General features: G+C 34.2%; 1 protein-coding gene across 1 annotated transcript in view; it reads right to left on the bottom strand.

The window, feature by feature from the left end:
* Positions 1 to 6,092, bottom strand: part of LOC128240797 (uncharacterized) — a 41,353-nt gene extending 35,261 nt beyond the window's left edge. The window contains exon 1 of the mRNA XM_052957672.1: positions 5,954 to 6,092. Coding sequence (XP_052813632.1) covers positions 5,954 to 5,983 — 30 coding nt within the window. The 5' untranslated portion in view covers positions 5,984 to 6,092. The remainder of the gene's footprint in view (positions 1 to 5,953) is intronic.
* Positions 6,093 to 14,300: the final 8,208 nt, after the last annotated feature.

Raw genomic sequence — 14,300 nt, 5'->3', positions numbered from 1 at the left:
TATCATGGAATAGAAATAATAATAAGTCATGATTGTTATGTTTACCCTGCAATTAGCAAATTACTCAAACGATAACAATATTACTTAGTCATGAGGTCTTAAGTCTTTCTTTGATAAACTGGTGCCATACTTTGGTAGTGAAAGAAGAAGATGGCTGCAAAACAGATAAATAATACCCATGTAGTTTAATCAATAATTCCATTTTACAAGAACATTTATCTTTTGTATATGGAATCATTCATCAGAATTGTGCACGTTCTTTAGCAAAATATTTAGGAGACTTTCAAGTGTTTTATCAGATAAACTGTGAATTCAAATAAAGAAAAATATATATTAAATTTTAAATTTCACAATGAAATTTTGATTTTTACTGGACCTACAATTACAGTTTTCCTAAATCTGTACAAAATTTAAGATAAAAATCTCACAGTTCTTGGGACCAAATCTTAAAATGAGAGGAAATCTTGGGGAGAATTAAGGATTTGGCATTGGCGCAACTACAGAGGCGCTTTTTTGGACATGCCAACCCTCACAAAGAGTTGCGGAATTTACAAGTGGTTAGTGGGGTTTTGGGGTTCATTCCCAAACATATTTTGCTATTTTAGTTTGAAATGATGTTTTCTGGTGATTTCTATTGACATTTTTTACCCAACGTTGACATAAAAGTGTTCACTTGGACAAATTAGGGTTGGAGGCGAGGTGGGGGGGGGAAGGGGGGAAACAGGGGTTGAGGTTGAGGAAAAGGGGGTGTATGACCCGGGTGCGCCAACACCTTATCCAGCTAGCTAGCAGTGGACTTTTCACATTCACAAAGAAAGAATAACTGAAAAAAGAATTGACCACTACCACTATTTTTGTACATGAAGCAGAATCTATCATCATCCTGGAGTCAGGATCATTCAAACCATACTAAAACACAAATGAGAACATTTACAAGTTGTAGAAATGGTTGAGATAAGAGTGAACATCAAACATTGAAACAGTATCTGTGTAGGCAGATAGCATCTCTGGTTGATAAGCCCTCTGGCTGGGGCAAGATCCCCCTTGAAGGCTGATTAGGTGGGGCAATTATTTATGGGTCTTTAGGTAAATGTACATGTATACACCTTTTGAGTTCATGAAATGTGTTTTAATGCATTCTTGTTATAAAAAGTATTAAATACTGTTAAACTTATTTTGCTTGCTTATAAGCCCTCTGGCTTGGGCTGATAAGGTTGGGCAATTATTTATTTATGGGGCTTAAATGTATACACCTTTTGTGTTAACTTTCTGCATTTGGTATTGTATACTGAAATCTTATTTGCTTGCTTATAAGCCCTCCATCTAGGGTAAAGACCCCTTGAAGTCTGATTAGTTAGTGGTACAATAATTTATTGGTCTTTAATCTTTTACTATGAAAAGATTAATATCTTATATTTTTGGCTTTCCCTAAATTTTAAGTTGGCTCCTGATAAAAAGTGTTCAGCACAAGGACTAATCCGCCAAGCCCTAGATATAATTTTGAACATGTTTCAGACCCTATCAATTAGTAATACAGTCAAAACATGTTGGCTTGATATCCCAGGGACCGGCAAAAATGATTCGAGCCTCGCGAATATCAAGCCAAGAATAAATGCTTACAAAGAGTAAAACAATATCGGTCCTTAATATACAGTGCGAGCCAACAAGGCAATTAAGATAAATAATTAAATAAAAATAGACAGCGATCAAACTTCTAAATGATATTTTAATTTGCGGGTAAAAAATTTTTTCAGCTTTTTAAGTAAATGCCTTTATAATGGTACCAAATATAAGGAATATAATTATAATGATATTTCAAGTAGAAAACCATTAAAAAAATTAAAAAAATGAAATTCAAAATTAAAGGCATTGGCTCATGATGTTGGACCTAAATTTCGTTTACCCAGTTACGAATCTGAAAACACTTATATATTTTAAATTGGAGTTGTAGTATAAGAAAGTATTTTGATTTTAGTGGAGTGGAACCCACAAACAGCACCTTAATGCACCAGACAATTGTAACCATGCCCCCCCCCCCCGCTAGGTCCCGGGAATAGCGGGGACTTTGACTTTTGGTCCAGCCAAGCCTGGACAAAATCCCCGCCCTGGAGGGACGAACTGCGGGTAAAATCCCCGTTAAATGCCCCCACACCCCAGGGACCCTAGGTTAGACCCATTCCCAGCTATTTTTGGCGTGAAGACAAAACTACCACATGCACCCAGCACTGCGGAGCCACCTTGAAGGTAAAAACATGGCCTATTACCCCAGCTATCCTTGGTATACCCCGGACTGGGGGGGGGGGCCTGGTTACAGTTGACTGGTGCATAACCACTAGGACTTCCCCAGTTTTCAAGTGATGGATATTTAGACATTTTAACAATACAATGATAACATTCAGTGATAATGTCAATCAACCACTCACACATGAACTAAGCTGTTAATCTGTTTATTAATGCTATTAAACAAAGACATATTTGAGCACCTATAAATATCTGCTGAAAGGTTTCAGCTTTTGGTATCTTAAAGGACTTCCATTAAATGAGTTAAACTTCCTTGGAAATACAAAAACTTCAAAAAGTGAATGCTTGGAAGTTAAAAATATCAAAACCTGTTTTCAATATTACTTTTATGGTCACAATTTAAATCAGTCTTGAAGTACATTGTTTTTTTGTATTGTAAATCTGTGAATTTGTTAAGTTATAGTTGCATATTATTTTATTTTTACCATACCAGTTTCGAATTCTTATTTGGGAACCCTTAACTTCATTGGAAGACTCCTAATTGTTTACATCACTTTATTTTGTCATACTAAAAAATAGTGCATTTTACAAAAAGATGAGCATGTCCCTTTAAATGGAAAATAAAGCATATAATTAAGCCTGAAGATAAATAAATACATAATAATTCCTCATTTGCTTACTTTTTTATGAAACATTAGGCCCAGTTAACAGTTAAAAATCCAACCTTGGCTTAGATAAGACTTCACCCGGGGAAATCAATCTGTAAAGATTAGCTAAACCAGGTTATTGGCAGAGATGTAATTTATGATAAAACACACAATTTTTACAGAAAACTTTTCTTATCTTTTCATGAAGTTTTTATTTTCATACACCTGTTTTACCCAGTTCGAGGGAATATAACCATTTCCTGTTAAGTAGGTAAAGTTAATTTTCCTGATCCTATGGCAAATATTCTTGGATTTTTAACATACAACATTTTCCAATATTTGCTGTGACCTTGACATTTGACCTATGATTGACATCAAGACAATAGAGGTATTCCATACAGGTAAGAAATAACTAACAATAAAATTCATGTGTAAAAAGATCAAGCTCAACCTATCAGTTTCATTGACCTAATTCTCAAATTATTGTACAGATAATGCTTTAATAACACCATTGACCATGACCTTGGCCATTGACCTTAACTGACCACAAAAGCAATAGAGATACTCTATTCGTCAAGGCAACCATAAATAGAATTAGATGGTCCTAGTTCAAACCATAATTGAGTTGTTATGTGGACAGTGTTTTCAAAACAATGTTGTTTGTGACAATGACCTTTGACTCATCAGGGGTCAGCTGCTGATTAAGCCAACAAATGAACATGCCTAGGAAGTTTCATGATCATAGCTTAAATACAACTTACAATTGTTCCCATTTTCTGAATTGTTCTAAACAAGGCTCCATTATAAAGACTTGGAATTGAATTTATAACTGACAATAAAAGTGTATTGGCTATTTAAGTATAAGAAGTCGGGGTTTTCTCATAAGAGCTCTAGTGTAAGCTGAGGGGCAAGTCCAGGATTTCACTTTAGAGGCGAGACAAATTGGGGTGCAATTTGAAATGTGCACACAACCCCACAGAAAGTATTACATCTAAGGTTTTAAACATGTTGTTGGTGGTTCAGACCTCGCCCAGGAGGTTTTGGCATTTAATTAACATACATAAAATTATATGTATTTAACTTCATGTGGACAGATTTTGGATGATGTTGTAGCTGGATATGCCCGCCTCTCCTTAACCTACTAATGGTTAGTGTTCAGGCAGTCAAAGAATAGAGCCTTACAATGGACGCACATTTCCTTTCAGGTTTAGTTTTTACTTATTTATTTTAAAAGGATTGTGAATTAAGTTATTACAACATTATATTCACCACTCTTGTTGGCACGATGTTACGTGAGAGTGTGGTCTTGTCTTGCTGGGGAAACCAGAGTTCCCAGAAGAAATGCAGTTGTCCTGCTTGGTGACAACAAACCAACCTCACAATTGTGCCCAGGCCGGGAATAAAACTTGGGTCATGTCTAGGTAAGAAAGGAGTGCACTAACTGCTACACTAACAGGACAACCTCCTTTCGGGTTTACTTATTTATAATATTAGTTTAAGAGATGTTTAATTTGATAATTAATATTTTCTTCTCCAGCGCTTTTCAGTAACCTTGAATTTACATCTTTTTTATCAAGAACAGAACAGAACAGCCTTTATTCTGGTAAACTCTTCAGTTTCTTATGAAATATAAATACATTTAAACAATTAAAACTACAAGATGTACATGTAAGGTAATAACACATACTTAGGATGGATCTTATAACGATCGAATATATAATCATTTACAAGGATCTAAAAACATGTTCTGTGATCACTTTACATATAATATGAGTGTATATATATATAGAGTGATTAGTAAAAATATGGTTGATAGTTACATATTAAAATAGTGTCATAAATAATAGACAAAACTATTTCAATGCAATTACTAATTGTAATCTTCATGCCTTTGTAGCTTCCTATAAGTATATACTTAACATAACTATTTCTTTTCTGATGACAGTTAAGCTGTACAAATTTAAATATGCTAGGTTTTTCTCTCTCTCTCTCTCTCTCTCTCTCTCTCTCTCTCTCTCTCTCTCTCTCTCTCTCTCTCTCTCTCTCTCTCTCTATATATATATATATATATTAAAGCTTTATGCATTTCTCTCTCATTTGTTGGTAAAAAGGACAAATAAAGATGAAATGATATTCATCTTCAACATCATCAGAGTGCAAATCTGACATACATGCAAGTGTCTTTCTATTAGTAAACTTTATATATTTTAAAAGATTTAACTTCACTTTTGACCTGAATAATATAACCATCTTTGTCCACACAGAGAAAATCTTTATATCATAAATATGAAACTGAAAAAATATCTCAGGGATGCAGGAAGGCTGGAAAGATAGTATTGCTGATAAGCCCAGCCTAATTTAATTTCTGCCCATCTTGCCCCTTATCTGTGAAGGCATCAATATAACAGGAGCAGAGTTGTGCAACACAGCTAATGTATGCCATACTGGTTGTTTGTTACCATTATTACTAAAATATTTGTCAAATATAGAAAGATTTTTTCAAGTGCCAGCCAATATACACTAATTATCTGTTTAGTCTTATGAACAGGTACAAATAATGCCCAGAACAGAACACAGAACACATACAAAGAAAACAAAACTCATAGGTCCATGGACCTTGGACCAATAACAAATTTAATCCTACTCCGAGGTTGGAAGTTGGATTTTTTGTCAAATAATCAACATAATGATGTGAATTCCAGGCATATTGTATATTGTTATAGCCGGGTTAAATGACAAAGGAATCTAAATTGACTCATTATCCCGTCCAGAAATAGTGCAGTAAATCACAAGAATATTGTCATTTTCCCAGCTATCAAAATAACCCTGCTTTTAGCGTCAATATTACTTTGTTATAGATTTTATTTTTACATCATGTTCCATTTAAAAAATACCTTTAAAAAAGCTCTAACGAAAGTAAATTACATACAGTTTTTTACTCAAAATAAACATTTTTATCACGATTCTAGTCGGCCCATTATTTCCAGAATGAAAGTGAAAGTACGAACGCTTCGTTTTGCACGTGCGTTCGCAACTTCATCAACAAATGCCACCAGTTCGCTTACCTTAAACAAACTCAACGCGAACTTCTTCATCGTGTAAACTGTCTAGTCCATCACAGCGAAAATTCCACGAAAAATCATACTTTTCCTTGAATCGTCATCACTTACACTACCTCGCTGGTCAAAGGCCAAGGAAATTGCCTAAGAACTAATGTTTATCTACCATCCCTTCTTGGTGTTATAAGACCTGCCCTGGGACGGTCCGATTAACGAAATGGGTAAAACAGCTTTAAAAGGGAGAGTATTCCTTATAGACATTTTCACTTGATAATTGAGTTATTCCCCTTACAACATAGAGCGATATTTTGAGTGTAATACATCTATAAAAAATATTTGTATATCTATGCAGGCCATCAGCTGGGGATAGATATACATTGTTCAGTGGGAAGCTTTGGGTTATCTTTTATTTATTAATTCGTGACAAATATGTAAGAGGGCTCTTTGTTATTAATAATATGTGAATTGTGCTCACAGAAAGTATATAAAATTATCAGAAGACTTCAAGATAAATCGACTATATTTGCATTCTCTTTTTATTTTGCTCATGATAGGAGACAGTGTTATTTAGATAATTAATAATAATATACTTTTTTGCTTCGAGAACATAAACGGTTTTAAAATAGTTATGTTTGCTACAAACGAGGGCCATTCAAATAATACATAGACTTTCTACATGGGTTTTTGACGTCGTCTCATAATATTTGGTGATTATATAAAATAAGATATTCTTTAAAAGATTATTCCAGAAAAAATATTCTTAATGTATTGACTTCTTTGTAAGCAAATGATTGTTTTCACAATAAAAGGCTACCAGAGAGTACACAGTATAAAATAAAGTTGTATGTATAAATGTTTTTGTGATTAAATATATATACAGATGTATAATGCCATCAAACTTTTTGAATATATGTCCTGATGTATTATTAGTAATGTATAAAATATCAGCTTACCTGAACCAAATTTTCTGAGAATAAAACTTCATAAATGAAGTGAGTAATATAAATTCATGACGTCAAAATGTACGGCGCAACATTTTTTTACTATTAATCATAAAATCTCCATCCAGTAAAATCCCCTGTTATTACCTGTTCTAAAATTAGATATAGGTGCAACAAGAACAGCAATATTTTCGCTTAATGTTACAACTACAAGTTGTTATATAAATTTCCTGAGTTTTTTCTCCCTTCAGTTAAGTTTTCTGTTATAAAATACCCTGAAACTACATATAGGCGCAACAAGAATAGCAATATTTCCGTTTAATGGTACAGTTAGAATTGTAATATAAGCTTTCTGATTTGTTACATCAACAAAATGTCAAAACAAAGTGCAAATTGCAAAACATAAAATACGATGTTATCTGAACCTGCTGTGCTTCATCTGCAAACATGTTTCTTTTTGGAAAAAAACAACAACTGCATGTTGAAACTGATGCAACTTAGAAGTGGTTATATTGTTCAGTCATGTTTAACTTTGTAGTCAAATCTTATTCAAATTTATAGAAAATAACTCCATATATTAATTTTGATTTCTACTTCTCCCATAAATGAAAACAACTTCATTTGACGTCATAGGGCCTGATCCGCTCTGCTATACCTCACCTATTTTAGAATATTACATCATCAAGCACAACCAATGTTCATGAATGAATTTTACACAGATAAGTAAAGGAAACAGATTCTGACGATTTCTGTGGTATGCATACTTCTAGTAAATGTTTTCTCTACACCATCTGTGACCCTCGTATTGTAATGCTATAAATCAGACAATGCTTTTGTGTCTGTAATATTACTAATGTTATTTTCGATATTTTGATAACGTTCATTTGCTCAGTACATTTGTGTAAAGCGCAGAAGACATATGGATAAAGAAGCGCATATTAAATTGGCGAATAAGGGCATTAGGTAACGCAGATACCTATACAATGCTATAAAAAAGCTCATATAAAATTAATGGAAATGTTTGAAATTAACATGAACGGTATTTCCATACTGATAGTATGGAAATATATTTTATTTCCGATTCGATGCTTGGACCATTGTGATTTGCCCATAACACTCGAGGCAAAAACGCGGAAGTACGAGAGTACGAAGGTATGGAGTGAAGTTTCCTTCGCCTTCGTTCCTTCGCCTTCGTCCCTTCGCCTTCGACCCTCCGCTCTTTCGCCTTCGACCCTCCGCCCTTTCGCCTTCGGCCTTTCGCTCTTTCACATTCGTACCTTCGCCTTCGTCCTTTCACCTTCGTCCCTCCGCTCTTTTGCCTTCGTCCCTCTGCCTCTTCGCCTTCGGCCCTTCGCTCTTACACATTCGTCCCTTCGCATTCGGCCCTTCGCTCGTTTGCCTTCGTCCCTCCGCTCCTTCGCCTTTGTCACTCCGCTCTTTCGCCTTCGGCCCTCCGCTCTTTCGCATTCACCTTCGTCCCTTCTCATCTTCGCCTTCGTCCCTTCGCTCTCTTTCGCATTCGTACCTTCGCCTACGACCCTTCCCTCTTTCGCCTTCGTCCCTCCGCTCCTTCGCCTTTGTCCCTCCGCTCGTTCGCCTCTGTACGTTCGTTTCTCCGTGTCTTCGATTTCTCGCCTTAGTCCATCAGCTCCTTCGCCGTCATACGTTCATACTTTCTTGTGTTCGCTCCTTCGCTTTTGTCCCTCCGCTCCTTCGCCGTCGTTCGTTTATACTTTCGTTTCTTCGCCGTCGTCCCTTCTCGTCCTCGCTCCTTCGCGTAAGGGCAATCCCACGATGGCCATAACAGAACACTGAAGATACTTGGTTATGGTTTGATTATCTTTAAAAAAACATTCATTTTCATCCATATATTTAAAGCTGCACTCTCAAACATTGAACTCTCAAATATTGAATGTTTGACAAGTTTTGTATTTTTTGTCTTGGAACGAGCCGATTTTTGCGAGAATCCATGACAACCAGTTATATAAGACTGCTGACAAAAAAAAAAAAAAAAAAAATGATGTTTTATGCCGTTACTGTTAAACCGTTAGTAACGGTTAAAGCCATACAACATTAATTTTCGAACGGAAATATGAAAATCTACGATCTGATTTTTTTGTCAGCAGTCTTATTTCTTTGGTTTGCAGATGTTTATGCAAAAAATACTCTTTCTAAGACAAAAAAAATAAAAACAGCTGTAAGAATGGTATATCTGTGAGATGGCAGCTTTAAAGCGACGTTACAACGTCCATTTACGTTGACGTCGGGTTTTATTATACGGATGGTTACATTTTCAAATACTTCTCTAGTTATTTCGATCTTACGAAGTGATTCGTTACCCGGAGACATATTCTGTCTTCAACTTGCAGTCAGGCGTTTAACCTAGCTGTTTATTTCTTACAGGGAAAAGTGTTGTTATCCATCAAGTTTAATACAGATTGTTTTTTGAATGTTTGGAGAGATGGCCTAATGGCGAGTCTCCAGAAATGCGCGGTGGTTGTATTTTGTCTGGCTGGCACAAATATGTAAAATATCTCGCACATTTCATTGAGCAATGAGTTCAAGATTTTATAAAAAATAGAATATTTTCTATAATACTTAAAATTCTATAAAGAACTTGGTATGAAATCGTTATCAAATATCTATTTAAAACAAAAATAGTGCGAAATCACCCACATTAAAATGCATTACAACTATATAATGTATTTCCCTATCACGATGACGTCAAAGATTAGAAAATCTTTATAATGTTTCTGGTGTAACATATCGGCAGAAAGAATGATGATTTTCTTCATTGATGAAATGTTGATGTTCACCTTAGAACATTGTTACACATAAATGTGTTTCTTCAAAGTATTGCGTACCATTAAATGTCATTTCTGTTACATATATGAAATTGTACAACAAATGCATTGTTCCAATAAAAATATTCAGTAAATAAAATACATAATACCATTTGGATAGCTTTATTAATTGTTTCTTATTTAATTGTTTTTGAAACCTGCCTTCGTATTTTATGTTCAGTGTTACGGCAAGGACAAACTAGCGTTACGGCAATGACAAACCAGCGTTACGGCAAGGACAAAAAATACGTTATGGCAAGGACAAAAAAACGTTATGGCAAGGACTAAACAACGTTACGGAAGGACAAACAAGCGTTACGACAAGGACAAAACATAGGTTACGGCAAGGACGAAACAACGGAAAAGTTAAAATAAAGAACATGATCAAATGAACTTATTTTCTAAGAAACGCTTTAAGTATTTAGAGTATAGAAACTACAATTACAAGGGCAATTAATCGAGGACACATCACAAGGCTTACGATACCCTTATTTTCCTTTTTAGCAACATTTTTTCAGCAATACTACATTCAATAAATATTTAAAGGAGAATATCCATAGATAAATAGATATATAGATTAATTTCGGCAAGGGATGCATAACGTCAACAATCACAACGTGTACAGTTAATATAAAATGGAGTACCAAATGTATCTTTAAAAAAGATACTTGGTCGTGGTAAACCAGCCGGATGAATAGTGTCCGAATGGTCTGAATGGTCGACCTATAACAGAGATTGTTTTTGGGTTAATTGTTGATGGGTATTCCTGAGTCAGTGTAGCTGTTTGAAAGGAATATCAAAACCATGCAAGACAAGATACAAGATATAGAGGATATTTGTTTATTTCAGTGTAAGATCGTATTTTATTTCACGAGTGTCATAGAAAAACATATTTTCACGAGTGGCGAAGCCACGAGTGAAAATGTAGTTTTTTTATGATCACGAGTGAAATTAAATACGATCTTACACTGAAATAAACAAATTTTCTGTTTCTTTTATGCTTATTTTCGGAGTTTTATTTGTTTTTTATTTATTTCTGAATTACCCCCTTTTTGAAAAGGGTGGGCTTTACGCCGCTACCCGTGGGGCGCCCCTCATGCATAATTATAGCTGTCAACTTTTCTACTTTCGGTTTGCTGAGAAATAGTTCTCTGCTATTCATTCTTATTGCTTAATATTCGCTCGTTTTTTATTGCAAAGCTTTATGAATAGTAAACATGAAGTATTATTAGTGCACTAATGTTCCAAAAAATAATGAAAACACTTTTTATTTTAACCAAATTACTACGCCGCTATTTATAGAATGAAAATTTGGAAGGTCAAATGTGTTAGCAAAACAAATGTGGATACTCATTGGATTTTAACCATTCTTCTTAGTTTAAGACTGCATATACGCATGTTTTTAAAGTAAGTTAATATTCAGTCATCTTACTGTCAGAGACCAGTCTGTTTCGCTTTAAAATGTTTGTTTTCCGGAAGAGTAAATGCCACGCTAGTTTGTTGACACATTTTGAGATGTGGGTGGGGTAAAAAATATCGGATCTATCTGTAAATTGTTGTGTGAATTCTCCAGGAAGCTCATTTTTACGTACTACAACGGTTAACAGTTCAAAATACATTTGAACGATGCTATAAAATTTTATTTATGTTCGAACAGTTGTTTTTGTCTGTAATTTGTTTGGAATGAAAGCAATTGTTCGAACATTCAGCTTCAAAGATCAGTAAAATGTTTGATAAACGGGATAACCGGTAATAAACGGTAAGTTGTTAATTTCCAATTATTTCTTTCATGCTTTACGATGAAATATGGGGGTTTAACAGTGAAATAACAACAGTGAAAATATCAATTTGATATTTTCACTGCAAAATAAGGAGTGAAAATATCAATTTTCAGAACTACTTTTAAAATCCTTTGTTGTTACATCTACTTGCCTTGGTCAAAACAGAACACTGGACTTCAGTAAATTATGTCAAAAAAGGTTAAAAAAAATAAAGAAATATTTTATAAATTTAAATAAATATATAATTGGAAATTAACAACTTACCGTTTATTACCGGTTATCCCGTTTATCAAACATTTTACTGATCTTTGAAGCTGAATGTTCGAACATTTGCTGTCATTCCAAACAAATTACAGACAAAAACAACTGTTCGAACATAAATAAAATTTTATAGCATCGATCAAATGTATTTTGAACTGTTAACCGTTGTAGTACGTAAAATGAGCTTCCTGGAGAATTCACACAACAATTTACAGATAGATCCGATATTTTTTACCCCACCCACATCTCAAAATGTGTCAACAAACTAGCGTGGCATTTACTCTTCTGGAAAACAAACATTTTAAAGCGAAACAGACTGGTCTCTGACAGTAAGATGACTGTATATTAACTTACTATAAAAACACGCGTATATGCAGTCTTAAAACTAAGAAGAATGGTTAAAATCCAATGAGTATCCACATTTGTTTTGCTAACACATTTGACCTTCCAAATTTTCATTCTATAAATAGCGGCGTAGTAATTTGGTTAAAATTAAGTGTTTTCATTATTTTTTGGAACATTTGTGCACTAATAATACTTCATTTTTTACTGCTCATAAAGCTTTGCAATAAAAAACGAGCGAATATTAAGCTATAAGAATGAATATCAGAGACCTATTTCTCAGCAAACCGAAAGTAAAAAAGTTGACAGCTATAACTATGCATGAGGGGCGCCCCACGGGTAGCGGCGTAAAGCCCACCCTTTTCCAAAAAGGGGGTAATTCAGAAATAAATAAAAAAAACAAATAAAACTCCGAAAATAAGCATAAAAGAAACAGAAAATTTGTTTATTTCAGTGTAAGATCGTATTTAATTTCACTCGTGATCATAAAAAAACTACATTTTCACTCGTGGCTTCGCCACTCGTGAAAATATGTTTTTCTATGACACTCGTGAAATAAAATACGATCTTACACTGAAATAAACAAATATCCTCTATATATTTATTTAAATTTATAAAATATTTCTTTATTTTTTTAAAACATTTTTTGACATAATTTACTGAAGTCCAGTGTTCTGTTTTGACCAAGCCAAGTACATGTAACAACAAAGGATTTTAAAAGTAGTTCTGAAAATTGATATTTTCACTCCTTATTTTGCAGTGAAAATATCAAATTGATATTTTCACTGTTGTTATTTCACTGTTAAAACCCCATATTTCATCGTAAAGCATGAAAGAAACAAGAAACTTTATTTACAATCGGGTAAATCTTAACAAAAATCATCTGCTCAATGAGCTTCTTGTATAATTACGATATACAGTATTACAGACAAATGTTTGACTGAACACGAGTCATTTTTCAATTCAGAAATGTTTTCACTCCTAAAACGGTAACGGTACGTCATGCGCTGTATTGATAGATATATTTAAGGAATGAATTGCGGGGTTGATGTCATTATCGGGGTATGAACGCAATTGGGCTGGTCTAAGTGTGTGGAGTCCGAAGGACTCCACGCGTACTTTGACCAGCCCAATTGCGTTCATATCCCCGATAATGACATCAACCCCGCAATTCATTCATTATATTTACACCAATAGTTCATTATTGTATTCAAGAAACGTTAAAAAATACTTAATTTCATTTCGGATTACCTTTCAGTAATCCTTTCTTACCCATTCTGTAAATAGGACGACCCGACTGTTACCGGAAACATTTTTTTTTCAAATGACGTCACAATAACGCGGGAAAAGATCAACCACTTTCAATCACTTTTAAACGTAAAATTGAAACACTTTTGGCAACAAAATGTTTAAAATATAATAACTTAGCACTTTCTAAAATGTTGATTTATATTTTACGGGACCTGCTGACACAATACAAACAATAACAAGATCAATAATTTTCATGTATATTATTATGCGATGAATCGCGATCCGAACATATCCGAAGATGTTGCGTTCATCGATTGATGAACGCAATTGCCGAAAGGCAGTTCATTTAAGGAATGGAAGTTGGGTGTAAATATTGTAGGTTGACAATATATGACCAACAGGAACCGAGTTCTTTTTTGAACATTTGTTGAGACTATAATCATCAACCTTGAAGTAGTAATCCAGTTTGCTTGTGGCTTGCAACTAAAAATAAAATAACTCTTCATACTACTTTCATTTTCCTAGTAAGATTTTTCGTCTGTATCTATATGGTCAGCAGTTTCCCTCTACTCGTATATCGTCAGCTAATTGGTCAACACTTTAGCATGACCCGAAAAGACATTTTCGTTAAGTAGGTCTCAATATAAGGAAGGAAAACAAAGCAGGACCGTATTCCACAATAAAAACAATCAAGTCCGGGTACAATGTGTAAGAGATAATAAGTTTTACTTTTCTGGAAATACCGTTCGCTAGGAAATTAAAAATATTTAACTTTTAAACAATCAGAGATCGAAAGAGCTCATTTTCGATACTCCTTTATTTTATTTGACAATTTTGCAATGACCAATGGGATTTAAACTAGGATATTATGACCAATGAAAATCTTAATTTTATTTAGTTCATTTCTGTGAATTTCACAGGAAGTCAGAGTGAT

The sequence above is a fragment of the Mya arenaria genome, chromosome 7, assembly GCF_026914265.1.
Source record: "Mya arenaria isolate MELC-2E11 chromosome 7, ASM2691426v1".
In the NCBI taxonomy this organism is placed as follows: Eukaryota; Metazoa; Mollusca; class Bivalvia; order Myida; family Myidae; genus Mya; species Mya arenaria.
This window is presented reverse-complemented; position numbering and strand designations above follow the sequence as displayed.